Source organism: Nelumbo nucifera, chromosome 2 (assembly GCF_055504915.1).
Source record: "Nelumbo nucifera cultivar China Antique chromosome 2, China Antique-T2T, whole genome shotgun sequence".
In the NCBI taxonomy this organism is placed as follows: Eukaryota; Viridiplantae; Streptophyta; class Magnoliopsida; order Proteales; family Nelumbonaceae; genus Nelumbo; species Nelumbo nucifera.
Window position 1 is genome coordinate 17217681 of NC_142650.1, and position 17701 is coordinate 17235381.

The 17701-nt window shown below is 39.2% G+C and overlaps 1 protein-coding gene and 1 long non-coding RNA gene across 2 annotated transcripts; both read right to left on the reverse strand.

The window, feature by feature from the left end:
- Window positions 1-892: 892 nt before the first annotated feature.
- Window positions 893-13262, reverse strand: LOC104596994 (coronatine-insensitive protein 1-like). The gene is made up of 3 exons (XM_010258348.3): window positions 11525-13262; window positions 2471-2942; window positions 893-2375 (listed from the first exon to the last, which is right to left on the reverse strand). The coding sequence occupies exons 1-3, from the start codon at window positions 12007-12009 to the stop codon at window positions 1560-1562; spliced, it is 1773 nt and encodes a 590-aa protein (XP_010256650.1). The 5' UTR covers window positions 12010-13262; the 3' UTR covers window positions 893-1559.
- On the reverse strand, window positions 5628-11518 carry LOC148801959 (uncharacterized). Its single transcript, XR_016082317.1, has 2 exons — window positions 6362-11518; window positions 5628-6331 (listed from the first exon to the last, which is right to left on the reverse strand). It is a non-coding gene; the product is annotated as an uncharacterized LOC148801959 (long non-coding RNA).
- Window positions 13263-17701: the final 4439 nt, after the last annotated feature.

Sequence of the window (17701 nt, forward strand, 5' to 3'; positions counted from 1 at the left end):
CTTGATGTAGTCTTGGAACTTCTCATCAAGTTGCTGATGACATTCAGTAAACAAGTCGCCGACTTCAGGCACTACTTGCTCGTCGCGAAGTGGGTGATGAAGAGGTTTGCAAACTGACTCCAACTCTTAATGGAGCCCGCGGCCCGCCCCGAGTACCACATCCAATCCGCATAAGATTCGAATCTGATGTGAGTATGACAATATCAGATTTCCAAAGATATTGGGTGCAAATGTAATGTAACTGACTTCGATCTGATTTCAGCCCTAACAAGAGATGGTCGTAGCTGCATTGCCTTGTGGGTAGTGGATCTGGATTCCATTAGAATGGCCATGTAACGTTGACAATTTCAAATATGATTGCTACTTTCTGTTCAGGGGCAAGATAACGCTACCCTGTCAAATATAGGCGATAGGTAATATTGATACAAGCTCGTTTGGCCAGCTTTCATTTCCAACCGTGGCATCCACTTGATTATCAGGGTTTCTTTGTAAATGCAAACCGGTTATACTTTCTTTGGTTTTACCCATTTGTGCATTTAGGTTCCATTTTGCCTTTCTCTCTTCGACTCCAAAGCAAAAGTGCAACTTTTGCGGGTTAGAGTTGGGATTTTGTAAAAATTTCAATGGGCCCAACCCAAAGCTAGGGTCTGGAACACTGTAAATTGTTAACTCGGGTTGGGCCAACCCGACATGCACCCTTACTTGTTCATCCTAGTTTGCTTTGCTTGACGCCTGGACCAGAGATAAAGACGGTCCAGTAGATTGTAGTTGTATACTGGCAGTCATAGTGACCTAGTGGGTTTATTTTTTCTTGGATTAATGTAATAGCTATATTAGCAAAGCAAAATCACCAGATATATTTTTATAAAACAGTGGCACAGAGAAGGAAGAAGAGAATTTCCAACTTCACCCATCCGCATTCAACTTGAGGATTTGCACATTTTCTTACATGTACAGACTACAGAGCAACATTTTTTGTTCATTCATGAAGTTGACGTCAAAGATTACAACAAAGCATAGATAAAGAAAACAATAAAGAACTCTCCAAAATTGATCGGACATTATCTTGTAGATACCACAAATGGACGACGCCATACTCAACCACTGATGCAGTTCAGATAAAACCCGTTCAATAAACCTCCAAAAATTTGGAAAGAAAAAAAAAATGGGCTACCAAGGTACTTGCAGAAATTGATGCCTGTGGATAAATATGATCCAAAAAGCAAGTCTTGCCGGTCTTGTCTGATGAAGCTATACTCAATCGCATAATATTTTTTTCATCATCCCAACATAACATCAAATCAGAGTGCCCGACGAAAAATGATGGAACATACCATTGAATCAGATTTGCTGATGGATTCCCAGAAAGAGGAGATGGCTGGGGCAAGAATTTAAGGATACTTTCACCGAAAGAAATGCTTTCAAATTACGAGTTGGAGACAAACTTAATACAAGAAAGAGGGCCCCTATTGGCTGGTGGATGATATTACAAGAAAGACCTTATGAACATGGCATGTTATAGATCCTGTTACCAGTACAAGAGATGGATATACAAAGTTCTATGTGTTTACCATGGAAGGGGGGACCAATGGAATAACACTTTCCGTGTAGTCTGTTCTTGGCCCGGCAAGAGAGTAGTATGCAAGTATTTGGGCCGGATGGTCAACTATCTCCTCTCTTTGTCCATCATTAATGTTGACCCTTCTTGCAGGAATTAACTCGATGTTCCAGAAGGGACGAGCCATGGCCAAGAGGTCACTACCTGTTGCAGATGCTCCATACCCTTGCACCCACAAGTATCTCAGAGAAGATAGTCGCATTACAGCTAGAGCTAGTGCACGTTCACTGAAGCAACAGCCCCTCACTTCAAGTTTCTGTAAGCTAGGACAGCCTCTTGAGAACTCCAGAAGCCCATCATCTGATTCTCCCACATATCCCAGAAGCATCCACCTCACATTCTGGCTGTACTGCCCTATATAACGGAGACCCACATCAGTCAAGCCCCTTGGTCGTAGATAAAGAGCAAACCTCCTAAGCTTCTCACAACCCCTCAACAGAGCTCGGACCCCGTTGTCAAGTGGCAAGTCTGTTATCCTTTCTTCACGGTCAAGCAAAACTAATCGGAAATCACAGAGATTTTTGCAAAAAGTCCCAATAGATTCCAAAGAAGCATTGGTTATGTCAGATACATAGACAGCCAGGTATTGCAGCTCAGTACAGCCTTGTGCCAGAGAAGATAATCCTCTTTGTGAAACTAGGCCTTGTTCATCCTCCATTTCCTGATCATCTGCACCTCTCTCAATTCTAAGCCTCTTTAATTTTTTACAATTCTGAGCAAGAACTTCTAGACCTCTATCTCCAATCACATTTCTTGCCTATTCATAAGATAAAAAACAGGAATAAATTAGCAGCCTAATTCCCAAACCATGATGGTAAAAATAATGAAAGAAGAACTGTTTTCAGATTCTACCTCCAAAGTTTCTAAATTGGGGCATCGTTGAATCAGTTGGCAATGGTCCTCTGTATCAAGCAAGGCATACAGGAGATCCAGTTTCTTGAGTAGTGATGCAAATGGAAATACTATAGACATTTCATTCCTCCCCATGTAGCCGAGACCCAAGCGACATAGTCTTGAGGGGAATGGAACAACTAAGTACCTATCAGGTTGCTCATTGAAAGAACCCCCACCAAATTCCTCTAATGCAGATGCAGCACGGAAGAAACCAACTAGGTCCAATATCTCAGGTTCACTAATTTTAATTGAAACTAAAGACCGGCAATTCCTGGCTATCAGTTCAAGGTCTTGGACACTGATTTTCATGAGATCTGTCATATAGAAGTTCAAAACCTCAAGCACTGTGTTGTTTAGAGCAAGATCATGGAGCCACTCACCATCTTTCTCATCTATCATACTCTCTTCTAAAAACAATGTTCTTAGAGCACTGCAGAAGCATAGGTAGAGATAGAGGAAAAAGAGAATAAGTCACTTAATACCAATGATCATACATGTCTAAAACAACAATTCAACCATTAAAATGCATAAATAAAAACAACTTCAATACATCCAGACAGTTGAAATTTTAGTGAAATTTCCCTGTCCAAATCCTTACTTTACCTGGGCACAATGGGCTAATGCACACACACACACACACATGCATCAAAATATTTATGGATCCTCTTCCCCTGAAAATGTCTAAATCAGTATCATGCCCACTACCAGCAAAACTGATATTTCATATTGCAACACATGCATGATGGTCAAAACATATTCAAGATGATGCTACATGAAACCAAGGTGACCAAATAGCCAATAATTATGACCCAACAATGGATTGTTGAACTGTCATTGGACTAAAAATGAAATGGAAAATAAAACAATACATGATAAATCAAGAGCTGAACATTGCTCAAAAGAATTTATAGAAAGGTTTTAGAGTAATGATAGAAGGCAGCTCAGCTATCTCTGAAACCCCACTACAGACAAAGTACAGTCCATGAACAATATTATTGTCCTTCAACTTGTTTCTGTGAGTCCCGCCATGTCTCTAGCACATGGCAAAGGCAGTTAGCAGTTAGCACTGCTCTAGATGTCATCATCATCCTCTATGCCTCTACCCAACTACATAGTGTCAGCTACATGAGCTTGTTCTGCCATTTTGTTTTGTTCAGTGCTTCAGCATCCATGTTCGTAAGACTTTGGTTAGAAGCTTAAATGCCAGCTGCCAACCTGGCACAACCTTCCTCGGTTCCTCCTTTATCCAGGCTCGGGACCGGGAGTACAAAACAAGCTCACATTGGCAGAGTTTAGGACTGCTCTAGATTTCAACCCACAAAGGGGGTGTCTGCCAATGTGTATGGTTTTGTTTTCGGAACAAAATTATATTGTTTTTGCTGATGTAGCAATTGTTTCTGTTAAAAAAACAAAACCATAAACATCAGCGAAAACATGCAAAATAGGGACAAAGCAAAGAATGACCAGAAGATTAATAAAGTGCATATTTCAGAAGATAAGCAAAAAAATTTTTTTAATGGTGAGCCCACTCACTAAAACCTCGAAATTTGAAGATATACCAGAAAGGCTGGAAAGCCTATTGACCAATAGAAGCTATCTGTCTTGCCTTCTCACATGTGCAGGGTTTCTCCAACATCTACAGGTTCCAAAGCTACTACTGTTGCAAATCTGAGTAAAGTGAGTTAAGATAATCCTCCAAGTTTAAATTAAGTCATTGCGTTTTGAATGATAAGTAGGGTGTTAATTAAGAAAGATAAAACAAGTAAACATGAGAACTTCGTTCAAAGTCACCATTTAGTAGAAGAATATATTGAACTTTTCCCAGTCTTTTGTGATCTTGGGTTCTAATCTAAGGTTAGTTACTTCTAATGAGTAGATGGAATTGGAGGAGTGGGATTAAATTTTTTATCTTCGTATTAATCAACAAAAAGAGAAACAAGAAATTGATGGGTGAGAAGATTTGCTTCATTATTTGAAAGCTACTGAGCTCCTAAAAAGGATATGTAAAGAGAATCACTTTGAAATCTAAGAATTTTTCTTTCTTCCTTGTCTTGCTTCATTTCATGGTTCATGCATAGTGAAAACTCGTCCAAAAAAAAAGTTCTATTAACAAATTTGGGCAAAAGCAGAGGAGTTGGACACAAGTAGATCTATAATGGCACTTTCCAGAAGTTTTTCTTTCTTCCTTGTCTTGCTTCATTTCATGGTTCATGCATAGTGAAAACTCGTCCAAAAAAAAGTTCTATTGACAAATTTGTGCAAAAGCAGAGGAGTTGGACACAAGTAGATCTATAATGGCACTTTCCAGAAGTTTTTCTGAAGTTCGTACATAAAAAGCAACATATCATATTGCCACATTGTTTCCTAGAGGGAAAAAAACATTTTAATTTGACTGTTAGCATACTTTTTTTTTACTATTAGCATGCTTAACTCGTTTTAAAATGTATTAATTCATTGAACTGCACTTTCTTTTTTTTTTTTTTTTGAGAAGAAGGCAAACAATTTTTTCCATCATACCCTGCTTTCTTTAGCAGAAAACTTTATCATGGCACTTCCCCTGAAGCTTTAGCACAAAGAAAAGAACTTAATTGCACTGCAAGAAGTTCCTGTGCTCCCTCAGAAAAATATACAGCTACTTTTTTCCCAATAGAACTTCAGCTAAAATAATAGGATATTCAGACAAAATTGCTCCCTGGGTGGAAGAAACAAGACTGCTTTCATTTCTTTTAAGTCAATGCCACCTTCCAACTTGGGAATGCACTCCATCCTCCTACTCGTAGCTAGTTTTTCCCAATACATCAATGTTTCCACTGACACCACCAGAGATCCCACTTTTGCTATCATTCACCACCACTGATGCTACTTCCATCAACTGCCATATTGCTATAACCAAGCTCACCACCATAGCCAATCCTGGGGTTGCTTTTACAATAAACCACTATCTCAACAAGGTGATGAAGAGTTGAAGACACATCATATCTATGCAAAAATTGGAAAAGAAGGGAATGGAGAGGAAAGCCATTTGAATTGGGGTCCTATTAAAAAAAAGCCATTTGAGTTGGGCATATGTCAGAATTTAGAGCAAGTTACTTCACCTGCTTCTAATTGGATTAGATTTTTTTTGCTTCTTTGGGTTCTTCTTTTTTATTGGCTGGGTTAATCATAAGGTTGATGTATTCAGGCTGATTTTAACTATACATTTAATCCATAATAAACATGTCTAAACAGGTTACAACTGAAACTGGTTAAGACCCAAACCCAGGGTTAGAGAGATACCAATTCAATTGAGTCGGTGACCAGTTAATATAACCATTGTTTAGAATACTGACACATATGTAGCACATTAGTAATGCCAACACATAAATAAGAGAAGTGATACATTTAACATATTCACATAATTTACATATTGCAATTCCTTAGCACATAGTGCAATAAAACATTTTTCTTAAAAAAACAAAAATTGTCCGTCATAAGGTTGCAGGGTCACTATATATTTTTCCGCATGTAAAAGGATGTAAAAGGATGACCACTTGTTTCAGGACTCCAGATCTGCTAGAAACAAGTGTAACCAGGCTAGCAACACCAAATCAGAAATAAGCATGACAGAGATTTGTACTATTACAAGATGTGTAGCAACTGATGTGTTTACTTCTTGATGTAACCGTTTCTGGTCACGTATCATTTTTTTGTGATGTATCAATTTTTTTGGCTAAGTGCCTCGTCATTTGACCTGCTCACAGGAGAGGATGGTGGAGCTCCCTGGTGGTGAGCTACTTGGTGACGAACTCCCTGGTGGTGAGCTACTTGGTGACGAGCTCCCTGGTGGTGAGCTGCCTAGTGACGAGCTACCTGATGGCTAACTACCTGGGGGAGAGCTATGCCGAGCTCCCTGATGGCGAACTGCCCGGGGGAGAGCTATGCTGAGCTCCCTGGTGGTGAGCTACCTTGGTGGACTCGTCATTTGACCTGCTCCTAGGCAGCCTGTAACTCAGAGGATGGTGGAGCTCCCTGGTGTAGCGCAACCCAACTGCCCTCTGCATGAGGTGACCTCCTCTCCTTTGTAGGCGGCGGGAGCTGAGGAACCTGCGAGAACTGAACCAGGGGCCCGGGGGTATTTACCCGGCGGGGACTCTCCGATGCCTAAGTTAGCACTCTGATTGTCAAGAGCTTGAAGATGATATTAGAATGAGAGAGCTAGAGAGCAGGGATTACCTCCATTTTTTCCTTCTCCCCCCTTGCCTTTGGGGGTTGGAGTCCTTATATAGCGGTGTCCTGTCAAATCAGGCGTGACTGCCTTTGTCAAGTCAGGCATAACCGCCTCTGTCTCTCTGTCGCAGTCGTCGCTGTCAGAGCTGAGGCGGCAGGTGCAGGCGACTGTTGCAGAGTACGGCTCTGCCAGGCAAGGCGCCGCCTGGCAAGAGACGTGGGCGCAGGTCTCCAAATCTGTCAGGTACGATTGTCAGGCAGGAGATCTTCCTACGATACGCCAAACTACTCTTCTGTACCGAGCTACCCTACAAGTGGCGAGTTGCCCGGGGAAGCTATGCCGAGCTGCTTGTGGTGAGCTCTGCCGAGTTGCATGGCTCCTTGGTGGCGAGCTCCTTGGAGAGCTCCTTGGAGAGCTCTTTGGTGAGCTACCGAGCTCCTTGGTGAGCTACCGAGCTCGTGGGGTATGCATGCCGAGTTTATCGGTGGGCGTCTTATGGGTTGCCAGGTCGGGTCGTGTGCCAGGCTGATCCAGGTTGGCTAGGTCGACCAGGTCGGATCATGTGCCGGGCTGATCCAGGTCGGCTAGGTCGGCCAGGTCGGATCATGTGCCAGGCTGATCCAGGTTGGCTAGTTGTCACGAGGTGCCACGTGTCACCTGAGGCATATGCCTCTAGCGCAACTCATGAAAAAAGCGTATGAGGTGTACGCCTCTTGCACCTAAGGCATATGCCTCATAGGTGTCAGCACATCTGGCATATATGCCTTGGGGCATTTTGGGAGCGCCTCGCCTGGAAGCGTTTTGGGAGCACCTCTGGCATACACCTCCCACGCCTTTTAAAACACTGGTATAAACTAAAACCACCTCTACATGGGGGAAGTTAGAGATTGAGAACTAGAAATTCATCAGCCCAACACAATGAAGGTAGTCTAGCATAACCAATCAGATTGGGATCCATGACACATCAAATCAAAACTTACAGAATGACAACTTTATGCAAAAAGGTTATGGTCTCCAGGCCACCCCAGACAAGACCCTGGTAGCTGGAACCAGCATAAGAAAATGGCCCTTCAATAAACATAACATAAAGGAAGGGCTATTGCTTGGTTTGATGGTTGACATGTGGGAAAAAAAAAGCAATCTAACACAGTGACACTAAAAAGGCAGATGCTTTGTGTGGAAATGCCAAAGGTTAGGTTCGTAAACAATTCACCACCCCCAAGTCCTTGAATAGCTAGGACCAACATATGAGAGTGGGTCTGCATGTTTGTGCATGTTCTTACTAATTTAGCTATTAAGCTGCCAACCCAACCAACCCAATTTTATAATAGAGCTAGGTTAGGGTTACAGTAAACAGCTACTCAGGGGTCATAGGTAGACATGTTCATGGGTCGGGTGGCCCGACAGCCCAGCCCGGCCCCCAGACATGCTTGGACATGTTTTTTAGCCCGCGGGTTTGATCTCAAGCCTAAAAGCCCGGCTTGATTATTTTCTGGGATGGGCTCGGGATTTGTCAAAAAAGGTCGATCCGACCCAAATTTTGTATATAATAAAAATATATAATTTCTAAACCCTAACCCGACTAACCCTTTCCCTCTTTTCATTGATCTCACTTCTCACTCTCAAAGTCTCAGTCTAAGATCAACAAACCAATGGTAGCTAGCAAGTAGCAACCACCGGCGCCACCAACGAACTAGTAATCTCTGACAAGTCGGCGTCGAGCATAAGCTAACAGCAGCATGAGACAACCTTTTTTTTTTACTTTACCTTCTCCGGCGAACTCAAGTAGTAGCGAGCTAGCAACCAAATCCTCTTGTCTCTTGTTGTTTTTATCATTCTCTAGCGGCAACAAACTAGGCTAACAGTGGCAACTGGCGAGTGATCGGGTCCTCAAAGTCCAAACTTAGTTTTTTTTTTTTTGAGTTTTTGTTGTTAGGTTGAGCTTCGGGCTCAAGCCCGAGCTTCGGACATTTTATGAGGGTCGGGCTTGGGCCTGAAAAGATTCTGTTAATGAAGAGTGAAATCCTGGCCCAACCCATGAACAGATCTAGTCATAGGCAACCCTTACCTGAAGCAATTACATGAAGCATTTTGATAAGGAGTCTTTTCTTGGTGCAGTGGTAAAATCACAGGCAGACAAGCATGATAAAATGGGTTCAAGTCTACAGCACCTAATTTGTCCCAAAGAAAAAGGCCAAAGTTTACATTCAAAGCCAGTCTACCCCTACCAAGACCCTAATAGCCAAGGCAATCATTGGATGACCCTTTTTAGATTATCAAATGCTGGACTAACTCATTAAAAGTAAGAAGATAGTCATGTAGTATGATTGACATGATGTAACATAGCTATCCAAGGGAAATTTGTTTACCACTGCATACTTGACCCACAAGAAGATCCTAACAATGTTGAGGATACTAGACTACTCAAAATTTAGAGCCTTTAAAACACAAAATTTGATACATGTCCATGCTTAGAATTGACCAATTAGAAGTCAAATCTGTGCTTATTTCAAGGTCCTTTCCCTTACAGCCTTTTCCTGTAAAAGAGGTTTGGGGCAAACCCATCCCACCAAGAATTGGAGCTTTCAGTTAGGAAGTTTTTCATGAGAAAATTAGCATGCAACTCGATACAAAAAAGGAGACCTGCTTATTGCCTTTCTCCTCATGGGTGCTCTTTGCAACGCAAATGGTGAAACCTGCTATCACTTACTAATCTCATATGCACTTGTTACTTATATTTGGCATTGGTTCTTCGCTTTGTATGGGTACAAGTGGATATTAAGCCTATTTGCTAGCACAACTTTTGTATGGCCAAAAAAAATGGGTAGAATTATGTAGAGAAGCGTAAGGGCTACAGTTGCTTGGGCAATGTGAGACAAGGGAAATGCAAGAACATTTAAGACGAAAGAAAGAAGCAAGGAACTCTAATTAAATGCATAACCATTAGGATAGCTCAATGGATAAAATCTTTTTTTTTATCAGCAACACAAAATTGATTCATTAGATTAAAAATAGAGATACAACAAAGAGTTGTGAGCACAAAACAAAGCCCAAACAGAAACTATTCATTATTTACAGAATTGCCGAAAACATAGGTTGTCTTTGAGTTCCTTGCTTTGCAAGACCATCAGCCAAACTGTTTGCATATCTCCTAAATTCCTAATCCACCTTATTTGGATCATCATATCTTTAAAAATGTGCTTGAATCTCCTGAATTCATTCCTTAACTTCCATATGATTCCTTCCCCCCTTTTCAGCCAGCCCACAACTACTTTTGAATCACCTTCAATAATCAGCTTAGTAATCCCCATTTCTTTAGCTTTCTCTACTCCATAGACTGCTGCCAATAATTCTGATCTCACCACATCGGCTCAATGGATAAAATCTTTGGTTTTAAAAAAGAAAAAAGAGAGATAGGGAAAGATATAAGACACCTTATCTTCTAAAGAAAGTCTGTACATATATATGTACTTCCCTTTGGTTCATTACTAATCAAATTTGAGAGCTATTGATCAAAAAAAAGAAAACCACCTTCTAGAGAGACCACCTCTACCAAATTAGACAGAGAAAAGGAATTAAGAGGAGTGTTGAAACTTAACATGAGAACTATGCACTCTGTTCTTGACATTCTTGTTTCATCCATGATGCTCTGACCACCCAAACCCTACATGTCCAACTCTCACTTCAAAGAAATCAATGAAATCCATTATATTAGATACCACGAAGGAAAATTCAAGAAAGAAAAGGTAAAAAAGGAGATCCAATAATTCCAAACTATCTGCCAACATATTCAGTCTTGTCATTGGATACAACTTTAGTTTAAATTCTATACTCAACAACATATCCAGTCTTGTCCTTGCTGTATCTGGGTAAAATAGCTTCAGATCCAATATTATCCTAAAAGAAAACTCTATTTCCAAATGTTTAGACAATGAACAAATTACATCAGCATGCATATCCAATGCACAAAGATTTCAATACACGCATAAACAACAGTGGGGGAGCTCATGTCCAACAACTTGGCTCCATTTCAAACAGGTTCTCTCTTCTTTAGTTTGAAGATGCTAAATTTCTCCTTCGTTTCTTACAATTTTGGTGGCATTTGGTTTATGGTTCTAAAAAGGGTGGTGTGGTTCTAGAACCATATGATAAGTGAGCATTGGTTGTATGGTTCATGTGCACATGTACTTTCACTATCTACTTTTGTACGGTCATAATCAAATAGAGAATATTGACTGGAGCTATGTTGGTGTGTGAGGCACACCATAGAACTGCCATGTCATGCTTACATCAGTGAACCGTGTTTCCTAGGTGAAAAATCTATAAAAAAATTGTGTTCAAATTTCAAAAAAAGAAAGAGGCCATTTTGCTGATTCAGGAACCATGGGTTGCTGGTTCCAAAACCAGCAATATCATACAGAACGTTGGTTGTGTTCGTGAACCAATTGAAACATGAACACAACCAGGAACTTACCACCCCTGTCATACTAATTACAAGTGCAGGTATTCATCCCTAAATATCTTCCCTATCCATTAAGTTATTATCAATATAATGTAAGAACATTTTATAGGCAAGTAAGAAAAGCATGGGGATTGTTTCATGCTATTAAAGAAATTCCGGCGCCAGTGGACAACCTATTTTGTTAGTCACCATCCACCCCTCCTCTTTGTAAAAGAAGTTAAATAAAAAAGAATATCTTTCCTTTTCTTCACAATCAGTATCAAATTAAACATAATTGTGATATATCTACTGGAATTAAAACAAAAACCAAGAAATGTTGCCCCTTTATTATGAAAGTAAGTACCTGCAAGATCGCCCAATATGTCGAAGGCCATCTGTAGAAAATCCAGAACACTTGTCGAGTTTAAGTACCTCGAGCATGTAACCACGAGCTTGAGCTAGAACCTCCAGATCATTATCCTTGACTATCATCCGTCGGAAATGAAGCGACTTTAGACATTGAAAATCCCTTGCGATTTCATTAATCCATGGACCGGCATATCCTCCCCAATCCTCCGGTATGAGATTAAACATTGCAGCCCGAGGTTTCCCCTTCAGTTTCAGTGACTCAAGACACCTAAACCTTCGTGCTAGACGATCAGGAGTGCATGTGTAACACAACGCAATAATGACATGCTTCCGCGTCCGAGAATCAGCTTCATACCATCTACGACAAACTAGAGAAACAGCATTTCGGTCGCGAGGATCTTGGATAAATTCCATGACACGGTCTAGAGCCAGATCTGATATGCCAAGGCTCATTACCCTATCCAAGTTTCGATTCGCCATGTGTATAATCCTAGAGACGAAAAGGTCGAACAATGCAAAATTCGGAGCTCCGGCAGTTGAACAACGGGGAACTTTGAATGGAAAATATCAAAAGAAGAAGGAATTTCTCAACAAAAGGGTTTCTCGATCTGCGAAAAAATGATTAAATGGTGTTTCTACGAAAAATTCAACTCCTACAAAACCCCTATGCCACAACTAGCAGGAAAGGGAAAAGGGAAAAAGAAAAGAATATGAAAAACCTTTATGACAACCACAAATCAATCAGCAAACGCAAAACCGCACCGCTACGAACAAATCTGTCCAAGTACCTAAAATCTAGACACGACATCGGCGAGCCGATGAATGGCTTCACTCTTCAACTACTAGAGAAAAAAGTTAAGAGCAGGCTTCCTTCAAAAATAAAAACGGAAAAAAAAAAAAACACGAAATCAATCCATAAAACATACGCGTAATCTACAAGCTACTCTTCGATCTGCTTAGAAGCAGAAGAAGAAGATATTCTAACAGGGAAATCAACAGGGTCGTCCGTTAAAATTGAATTAACAGACCTTCCAAGTTCGAAGCCAGTCTAAAAGCTGAAACCAATCTAGAGTAAACTTCGGAAGTAGAGAAGCTGATTAGATCCGAGAATCTGCCGTTAACGCGAGAAGGGGAAACTAGTCTCCAACTCTCCGTATTCTTCAAACGCAGCCTCTTTAACGAGGGAACTGCTGGACCGCTGCTGCTGCTGCAAGGAGGCAGACCCCGCAGCTCTGCCATCTATGGAACCGGCCATCCATCAATGGCGTCACGGAACTCAAAACCCCGACCGAGATTAAGAAACCAATGGTGAAAGATCGTCAGATAAATTTATCAGACAACAAAAGTTAGCAACAGTTCTCTGTAAAACCGGATTAGTCCTTGATCAGTGTGAGAGAGAAGCGGAAACAAAAAAAATATATATATAAAATATAAGAATAGTAAAAAAAAAAAAGAAAGAGTCTAGATTCTTTCCATCGTCGGCTCCACTGTCCTTTCACTTCTTCTACTCAGTTTGATACAAATGCAACAGCGTAAATACATATAAATAATACAAAATAAGATTGGTAGGTTCTCTAGAGACCTGGGATCAAATTCCCTGCCACCAGGGGTTGGGGGGTTAAGGGAAAGGGGATGGATGTAGCCCGATGAAGCGAAAAAAAAAATACAAAATAAGGTTTTACACTGAATATTTGCATTTGTACTCCGTCCTAATTCAGCCTTAGGCAAAATCAACAACATTTCACTTGATCACTTGTTTAATTGCATGTTTAAAGGAAACTCGGGTAGCTTCCGTCATTCGTGTGGACATTTTCGTCGATACACCACTGCGGTAGTGCACTAGACCAGCGACAATTCGGTTAAATGCTGTTTTTATCTTGTCTCGGGTCGGAAGGGCCATCCGGTTTGAATCGGATCTTCTCGTCACAACTCACAGAACGCTATTTACAGTTGCATCAAGTTGCAGTCGTGCATTAGGAATATTTAATATTTAAATACCGCATATATTCCCGATGTACGGCTGTAAATGCTTGTCCTGCGATTTATAGATCGCGTTGGCGCTCCACACAGGGGTATGTATTTTAACCGAAAAAATCTAAATTTTAAAAATCGATATAATAAGATGGTAAATTGAATCGAAACTGAAATATGTGAAAACCATCAAATCGAATTAATTTTTTTTCTATTATTACGAATATTTCCGTTAAAACCGAAATTAATTTTTTTTTTTATTATTTCGGTTCATTTCACCAATACTTGATAAGAGGCGGATTTTGTGAATTTATTTAGGTTATTTCTGACTCTATTTTTCTTAAACTGAAACTTAATGAGTAAGAATAAGAGCCAGGATGATTAGAAGAAGATGCAAGATGGTCCTGCTAAGACCAAGAGCACTGGAGGAAGATGCAAGACACAGTCACATCTCAAGGTCTCAGCCACTCAGGTCTCACACAGAAGTAGAGCAGATGCAAGCGGCCGATCAACTGCGACACTCGGCAGTCGATAGGACAGGAGGATTGACCAATTGAGAAAGACACACTCACCCAACAACAACAGGCCAACTTATTCTTATTCCAAATTTCCAATAACCAATACAATCTACAGGGATTAAAGACTAGAGAGACTGATCGGGGAAGATGCTAGCTAGTCAATAGTTTACTTGTCTTTTTAGTTTTGCTTCTTTTGAAAATTTTGCAAATACAATACGGACCGCAATTGTTTTGTACTCTCTAGTCCCATCAAATGAAGTAATGATCCAATGAGCATAATATATTAATATAATATTATAAATTATAATATAAATAATATAAAAATTATATAGTTATACAATTAAATTGGCTTTTTTAGTTAACTTATTTATCAATTATGATAATTGAAACCGAAACCTAAAGTATAAAATAACCAAATAACAAAACCGAACTTGACCAAAACTCGATTTAAACTGAAACTAAAATTTCGGCTCGATTTTTCGATTTTAAGCGAATTATGCTCACCCCTACTCCACATACATGCATTAGGAGAGATCACGACGAGGAGTCTAGATCACCTGCTAACAAAACACGTCCCAACCCCTACCAACATGATCTGGCAATGCACATTTCATATATTTATGGTAGATCCCAATTTCATGGTGAGATGTGTGGTGTCAGATCATGTTAGTAGGGGGTTGGAATGTGTTTTGTTGGCAGGAGATCCCAATTCCACTAGGGATGCCCCACATGTACCTCTCAACATCTATTGAGAACATCCCCCAATAACAAATACAGGAGATGTTCCGAATGCATGGTGAGATGTTCATGTCGGATGCGCTCTGTTGAGCGCATATGTGAACAGTGGACTCTGGGATTTAAAGACTATTACCCTACTTTCAAATTCTAATGTTACACGTGTCTTATTGGAAAGCTTTTTATGTTTGAATTTTCTTCCCACATGTCAATCAATTGAAACCTCGAAAGTCGAAAGACACTTGTGTCTTAAATTTATGGGGTATTTCTGTAGTGTGGATGAGAAATTGGTGGGTATGAACTGGTCCACACCACACCTTATGGCAGGGACCAATCCACACCACACCATAGTACACAGCTGTTCTGAACTATGGATACATTCCAGTCCACACCCACAATGGCGTTCTACAGGTGTGGTGTAGATTAATCCTCACCATACTTTTTGATTCCATGTATCTCATATACATTTTATAGTCCTGGTCCGGCTAAGAGATCGTCATTCAACTTATAGCTATCGATGATAAACGTTAATAAAGAAGTAACAAAAAATACAGAAGATGAAGAAGAATGCCCTTATTTGATATTTTTCAAAAAAAGATAGCTTATTTAGATTATTATATAAAAATATTATTTTTATTAATATTAAGAGCAAAAAATTACCCTTAACAGCTAAAAACCCTTTATTTAGTAGGCGAATGGATCATACATTACTAGACCCAATTTTCTACGTAACGCTGACGCATTTTGGTGAACACGATCGATGCATTGCAAATTTGCAATTAGTGTTGTGAATGGATCGGGTTTGGATAGATCTAGTCCAGGATCGATAACTATATAATTTGGCTAAAAAAACAGAAAAAGAAAAAGAAATTTGTCAAACGGAGTGCTCTGACTTGGCTCATAGAGTTTTAAGAGCTTTTGGATTATCAGAAGACTTTTACCCCCTCCCCCTTTTTTGTAATCAGACCACTTATAACCATTTGATTTGTTCATTATTAAAGAAGCAGCCTTTTCAAGCTTTAGAAGAGCCTTTCCCCACCTAAAATAAATGCAAAATTAATGATGGCCATATAAAAGAGTAATTTCAAGCAAGATAAGTATTTTCTTCTTTTAGAGTAAACCTTGAACCCAACTATTTGTTTTTAGTTGCATGAGTATTATTTTGTAATTCTTCCTATTGCTTAGCTTTATTGTTCAAATTGTTCGAGAGGTTTTTCCATTGTTCATTTCCATCGGAAAATTTACATAAAAACCTATAATTAATAAACACACACATATATATATATATATATATGTCCTTTTTAGAAAATAAAATAAATAGTGTTTTTTGTTTAAATTTGTGTAGAAGTTTTTCCATTATTGCCACGTAAAATAGGTTAAAATAATTGTTGGCCCGTGTAGGAAAGCTTAATGAAGCTACAAAAATCTTGACATGACATTTGGTTCATGCGTTTTATACCTTTTTAAAGTACTAAAAACACCAACACTGTATGCTTTGGTCTCATGTAAAGAGATGGTTACATACTTATGTAACTAACATATGTTACTTTTATACATGTTATTACCGATGACAGTCATGTGTGTTTTAAGGCCCTGATTAAGTGGTTGTTAAAAGAAATATACAATGCTTTTCACATATTATACTATACATTTCAATGAAAAAATGACACATCATGTGACAACTGAGAGCCCACGTGGACCCACATGCAAATCATCATGTGGACCCAATTAATAATAATAATAATAATAATAATAACAACAACAACAACAAGTCAATTGATAAATAATAATAATAATAATAATAATAATAATAATAATAATAATAATAATTTAACAAATCTTTAATAGTATTTGTTGTTGGTGGTTGGACGGTGAGATTGTCGCCGTTAAACTCTTCCAAGGTGCAAATCTGCGAACACAACAAACATGGGAGTTTCAAGTTTTAAAAAACCCAAGAAAAATGATTTAATGAGAAGAAAAACTTCACAAAATGGAAGAAAATGGCAAAACGACAAGTTTTCCATCCATTTTTCCTCATTGTCAATCGTCACCGGTGGACCTGTAACTGGGTGCATCGCTACCTGGTTCGCTATGTTCGAATGAGATGAGATGGAGGTAAAATCCTCACGTTGGGGTATTTTGGGTATTAAAAGAAAATACTAGGGACTCATTCGTCCCATTGTAATGGAGAAATACTTCTTCAAGAAGTGCTGGAAAAAAAATAGCAAAGCCAACTTAAAGTCACTTTTTCAAGTACTTCTTTTAACAGAAAGTACTTCTTTCCCATTTTTTTACCAAACACATAAAAACACTTAATAACCACTTATTGTGTGGTTCCAACTCTTAAAAGAAGTACTTCTTAATTGTCAATGTTATGTGACTAACACGTGGCAACTAGACCTGTTCATGAGCCGGACTTCAGGTCTAATTTTACATTACATTAAAGTCCGGGCTCATTCAAATTTTGGCAAAAGCCAAGCCCGACCCCGACCCATGAACAGGTCTAGTGGCAGCTATGTGTGCTCTAGGTATAAGTGTCATAGTTATGTGGCTGCTATGTGTCACCATTATTCATATGTTATTAACACAAGTTATTACTATGTGATTGTCATGTGTCACTATTATATATTTCATCAGCATATGCCACTATTATACATGTGGCTACCAAGGGTGAGCATGGGGTAGTTTGGTTCTGTTCCAAGGCATGCATAACCTAGAAGCGACCCTAAGAATTATCAATAACATAAGGACATTTAGAATTATTGATAATTCAATATTACTCACTAATATAATTGAATGGAAGTTAGTTTAATTGAGTAATTTACATTTTGTAAATATTAGTTTTATTGATTTTTATTACTTATTAATTTTTATATACATTCATACATTATATTGAAGAAAAATTATTAAAGCACTTAAGTGGCTTAATGAAAAAGTGAGGTGATAAC